The sequence below is a fragment of the Nicotiana sylvestris genome, chromosome 3 (genome assembly GCF_000393655.2).
Source record: "Nicotiana sylvestris chromosome 3, ASM39365v2, whole genome shotgun sequence".
NCBI lineage: Eukaryota > Viridiplantae > Streptophyta > Magnoliopsida > Solanales > Solanaceae > Nicotiana > Nicotiana sylvestris.
In genome coordinates, this window is record NC_091059.1 from 96,140,430 (window position 1) to 96,145,954 (window position 5,525).

Here is a 5,525-nt window from a genome sequence, read left to right on the forward strand (position 1 = left end):
CGGCCTGTGTTCAAGCGCACCAAAGTATCAATCACCAGAGAAAAACAGACTCGGAGCTATGTGCCCGAGGACGTCTTATCATTCTATAACGAGGAAGCAGAAGGCATATCTCAGCCTCACAACAATGACCTGGTAATCTCTATCCTTTTGAATAAAATTCAAGTTAAACCTGTTTTAATGGATCCAGGTAGCTCGGCAAACATAATCAGATCGAGGGTCATAGAACAACTAGGCCTACTAGACCAGATTGTACTTGCATCATGGGTCTTGAAAGGCTTTAACATGGCAAGCGAAACAACAAAGGGAGAAATTATCTTGCCAATAAACGAAGGCGGGACCATACAAGATATGAAATTCCATGTCATCGAAGGTGATATGATGTATAACGTGCTCCTCGGGAGACCATGGATACACAACATGAGGGTAGTGCCTTCAACTCTTCAATAGATGATGAAGTTCCCAATAGAGGAAGGAGTGAAAACAGTCTACGGAGAGCAATATGTTGCAAAAGAGATATTTGCGATCGAGGAGGTGGTGCCGATACCAAAGCCTTCGACCTCGTAGAAATCAAGTATCAGGGGTATACATGCGGCCAAATAACAATTACCACCTCCAGCCTTGATAGAATCGAAACAACAGGTAATCGAAGATGAAGATGAGGATTTCCTTACTCCCCGAAACTTCATCGTTCCCGAAGAATCTGATGCTACAAAATCAACTATCGAGGAGCTAGAGTAGGTCATTTTGATCGAATACATGCTCGAGAAAAAGGTATACCTGGGGAGGGGATTGAATCCCGAACTCAGAAGAAAACTCATTCAATACTTTGTTTGGTCCCATCTAGATATGAAATTGATTCTACTGGAGATCACCACGCATTGGCTGAGCACCGATCCCAGGTTCAAACCGGTAAAGCAAAAAAGGAGGCCTCAGTCCGAGGTAAAGCATGCTTTCATAAAGGACGAGGTAACCAAACTCCTTAAAATAGTATCTATTCGGGAGGTAAAGTACCCCGAGTGGCTAGCCAATGTAGTTGTAGTTCCTAAAAAAGGAAATAAACTTAGAATGTGTGTAGATTATAAGGACTTGAACAAGGCATGTCTGAAAGATTCTTTCCCATTGCCCAACATCGATCGTATGATCGATGCCACGGCCGACCACGAGATCCTAACTTTTCTCGACGCCTACTCCGGGTATAATCAGATTCAGATGAACCCGGGGAACTAGGAGAAGACTTCGTTTATTACAAAATTTGGGACTTATTGTTATAATGTAATGTCTTTCGGGCTAAAAAATGCAGGAGCTACATACCAACTCCTAGTTAACAAAATGTTTGAAGAACAAATAGGTAAAACAATGGAAGTTTTACACAGAGGACCATTTGACTCATTTGCCATAAACGTTCAAAATTTTGAGAAAATACAACATGAAGCTCAACCTGAAAAAATGTGCCTTCGAAGTCGGCTCGGGTAGGTTCCTCGGCTTCATGGTGTCGAATAGGGGCATTGAAATTAACCCCGATAAGATCAAGGCCATCGAGGACATCACAGTCGTGGATAGTGTGAAGGTTGTGCAAAGGTTAACATGTCGAATAGCCGCTCTGGGTCGATTCATCTCGAGGTCATCAGATCGGACTCACCGGTTCTTTTCCTTGCTCAAAAAGAAAAAGGATTTCGCATGGACCTCGGAATGTCAACAAGCCTTGGAAGAATTGAAGTGATATCTGTCAAGCCCACCTTGCTTCACACCCCGAAGGTAGATGAAAAAATTTATCTATACTTGGCAATGTCCGAGATAAAGGTAAGTGGGGTACTAGTTCAAGAAGAGCAAGGTACGTAATTTCCTATTTATTACGTAAGTCGAACCCTAGCAGATGCTAAACGTAGGTACCCTCACTTGGAAAAATTAGCACTTGCATTGATAAACGTATCTCGAAAATTAAAACCATATTTTTAGTGCCATCCTATATGTGTACTAATCACCTACCCCCTTCAAAATGTTTTGCATAAGCCCGAGCTATCGGGCCGATTGGCCAAATGGGCCGTCGAACTTAGCGGGTACGATATCGAATATCAACCCCGAATGATCATCAAGTCTCAAATCCTAGCTGAATTCATGGCTGATTTTATGCTAATCCTCGTGCCCGAAGTAGAGAAAGAACTCCTGCTAAGCTCAGGTACAACATCGGGGGTATGGACCCTTTTCACGGACGGCACCTCGAATGTGAAGGGGTCCGAGCTCGGCATTGTTTAAAGTCGCCCACCGGCGATACCATTAGGCAATCTATCAAAACTCCTAGATTAACTAACAATGAGCATGAGTATGAGGTCATGATTGCAAGTCTTGAGCTATCCAAAAGCTTGGGAGCAAAAGTCATCGAAGCCAAGTGTGATTCTCTATTGGTGGTAAATCAGGTAAACAAGAGTTTCGAGGTTCGAGAGGATAGAATGCAGCGGTACCTGGATAAGCTACAAATAACTTTGCACCGCTTCAAGGAGTGGACTCTAGATCACGTACCCCGAGAACAAATTAGTGAGGATGATGCACTTGCTAATTTGGGATCTTCGGTCAAAGAAGACGACATCGTCCCGGGGACTGTCGTTCAACTATCAAAGTTTGTGGTTGAAGAGGGTCATGCCGAGATAAATTCAACAAGCTTAACGTGGGACTGGAGAAATAAGTATACCGACTATTTGAAGAATGGAAAACTTCCATCAGACCACAAAGAATCGAGGGCCCTACGAGCCAAGGCTGCTAGGTTTGCATTAGACAAAGATGGAAATTTGTATCGAAGAACATTCGATGGACCATTGGCGGTGTGCTTGGGGCCAGAGGACACCGATTATGTTCAACGAGAAATCTACAAGGCACTTGTGGGAACCATTCTGGTGCCGAATCTTTGGTCCGCAAAATTATCAGAGCAGGACACTATAGGGACAACATGGAAAAAGATACTAAGGAATTTATCAAAAAATGTGATAAGTGTCAATGATTTGCACCGATGATCCATCAGCCCGGAGAACAGCTCCATTCAGTCTTATACTCGTGGCCTTTCACGAAATGGGGAATGGATATAGTCGGCCCTCTACCAACGGCCCCAGGTAAAGCTAAATTCATTTTGTTTATGACTGATTATTTTTCTAAGTGGGTGGAAGCACAAGCCTTCGAGAAGGTTCGAGAAAAATAAGTCATGACTTTATTTGGGACAACATCGTATGTCGATTCGGGATACTCGCTGAGATTGTGTGTGACAACGAAAAGTAATTCATCGGTAGCAAGGTAATAGAGTTCCTTGAAGCGCATAAAATAAAGAGGATTTTATCGACACCGTACCACCCAACCGGAAACGGACAAGCCGAGTCAACAAATAAAACTATCATTCAGAACTTAAAGACAAGGTTGGATGATGCAAAAGGAAAATGAAGAGAAGTTTTACCCGAGGTCCTTTGGGCATATCGGACAACATCGAAGTCTAGCACGGGGGCCACCCCATTTTCTTTAATATATGGTTTTGAGGCCCTCATACCCGTCGAGGTCGGGGAACCTAGTGCTAGATTTTGACATGCGTTGGAAGAGCCAAACCAAGAGGCCATGAATGCTAGCCTCGAATTGTTAGATGAAAAGGGAGAAGCGGCGCTTGTTCGGATGGTCGCGCAGAACAAAGGATCGAAAGATACTACAATAGAAGAGCCAACCTTCGACATTTCGGAGTCGGGGACTTAGTCCTACGGAAATTCACCCTCAATACTCGAGACCTAAATGAAGGGAAACTAGGCCCAAATTGGAAAGAACCGTACCGAGTCCTCGGAGTTATCGGTAAATGATCTTATAAACTTATCACAATAGAAGGCCAACAACTGCCAAACAATTGGAACATATCAAACGATACTACTACTAAGGTACGACTTTATCCTTTTTGTCCATTTAAGTTTAAAGCTAACTCATTACAGATTTTGGACCGAAGGCATAAGATCCCGAAGGCATCGTTTTTCACACGAATGCCTTAGGTTTTAAAGCATGAGTTGCACTCTTTTTCCCTTAGTTCGGATTTTGTCCCAAATGGGTTTTGCCAGCAAGGTTTTTAACGAGGCAACAATTATATGCTACCTAAGGAGAACTCAACAGTATCCAAGGCTTCTTTTCAATCAACCTCGAATACTGGGGGGGCATCACCCTTGGAGGTTATATTTTCAAGGAAAATACTTCCCGCCTAGGAGGGCTTCGATAGGAAAACTTTGTAATAGGCCAAGTGGTTAGATGAACCGTGTCCATATAGAATAGTCAAGCCCCGACGATAAAACATGTACGCATGTATCGATTATTTGAAGAAGCAATCTGGCTATATCAAAAACACTTTGTGTCTCAAAGAGGTTTACTATCATACGAGCTCTACACTTACAATCATGCGGGAAGTGGCTCAAGAGCCAAAACTCAAATGTACCCCGAAATACTTGGGGACTGTCATCGACAGTTAGTACATTTGAGTCATCGAAATCTCGGATTCATAAGACCTCAAAGAGTCATCCCCACAAAACAAAGGCCAAGGCCAATATACTCGGGGACTAACTCCCCGAACACGTTCGAAAAGTTATTGGTAAACAAGTCCAAGTGACATACCCAAAGGCTACGGCCACACTAAAGACTACGGTCATATAAAGGCTACGACCAAAATAATGCGGCTCAGAGACGTCCAACTTCCGCTATAAACTAAAGGCCTTCAAACGTTGAAAAACCGGTTAAATCAGGCTACCCTCGGCAAAAGCAAAATATAAAGGGCTTCGATAAATTCAGTCCCTCGAAAATCTAAGGGCTTCGATAAATTTAGGCCTCGAGTAATCCAAAGGATTCGATAACATTAGCCTTCGGGAAAATCTCAAGAGGTATCCGGTTATGCTTACACAAACAAATTACTAATAAGGTTCCGATACGTCAAACCTTTGAAAAACACAATGGGTATGAAAACACATGCTAAGGCATAATTAAATTTTCACTAAGTCTTTTAGCCGAAATGAGGGAAAAATTATATAGCCATTTTAGAGTCGAGACCGCCCAACTTAAAGAGCCTAGGGGCCAATTTTAAAAGAGCCTAAGGGCCGACATATAAGAGCCTAAGGGCCAGCTTAAAATAGCTTAAAGGCCAAAAACATATAGGAGTCCGAGACCTCGTTCTTACTCAACTCGGACCCAAGAGTCCCATTGTTCTGAGCTCGCATCAAATTGATTTAAGCTTAGCTCAAGGACCATCTGAAACCTTAAGGGATATTATATTGAGAAATAAAAACCTAAGGATTTATTACGTTACGAGTCTAAACCGATACTCGAGCTGAGTATTTGAATCATCAAAATTTTCCACAAACGGGGACAAAATAAAATTCAACACAAGTCGAGGATAGAGAAAAAAGATACTTTATATTCATAAGGGAAATTTACAAAAAATATTTACAATGCCCACAAGGGGCCCTTGCACAAAAAAGAAAACCTAATCTATTTTCGGGGTCACACCCCCAGGATCGTCATCTTCAGAA

At 42.6% G+C, this 5,525-nt stretch overlaps 1 protein-coding gene across 1 annotated transcript; it reads left to right on the forward strand.

Moving 5' to 3' along the window:
- Nucleotides 1–2,330: 2,330 nt before the first annotated feature.
- On the forward strand, nucleotides 2,331–3,005 carry LOC138887705 (uncharacterized). Its single transcript, XM_070169483.1, has one exon. The coding sequence runs from the start codon at nucleotides 2,331–2,333 to the stop codon at nucleotides 3,003–3,005; it is 675 nt and encodes a 224-aa protein (XP_070025584.1).
- The last annotated feature ends 2,520 nt before the right edge of the window (nucleotides 3,006–5,525 follow it).

Excerpts from the sequence above, each read along its gene's own strand:
- LOC138887705 (XM_070169483.1), top strand. The coding sequence starts at position 2,331 with ATGATTGCAAGTCTTGAGCTATCCAAAAGCTTGGGAGCAAAAGTCATC.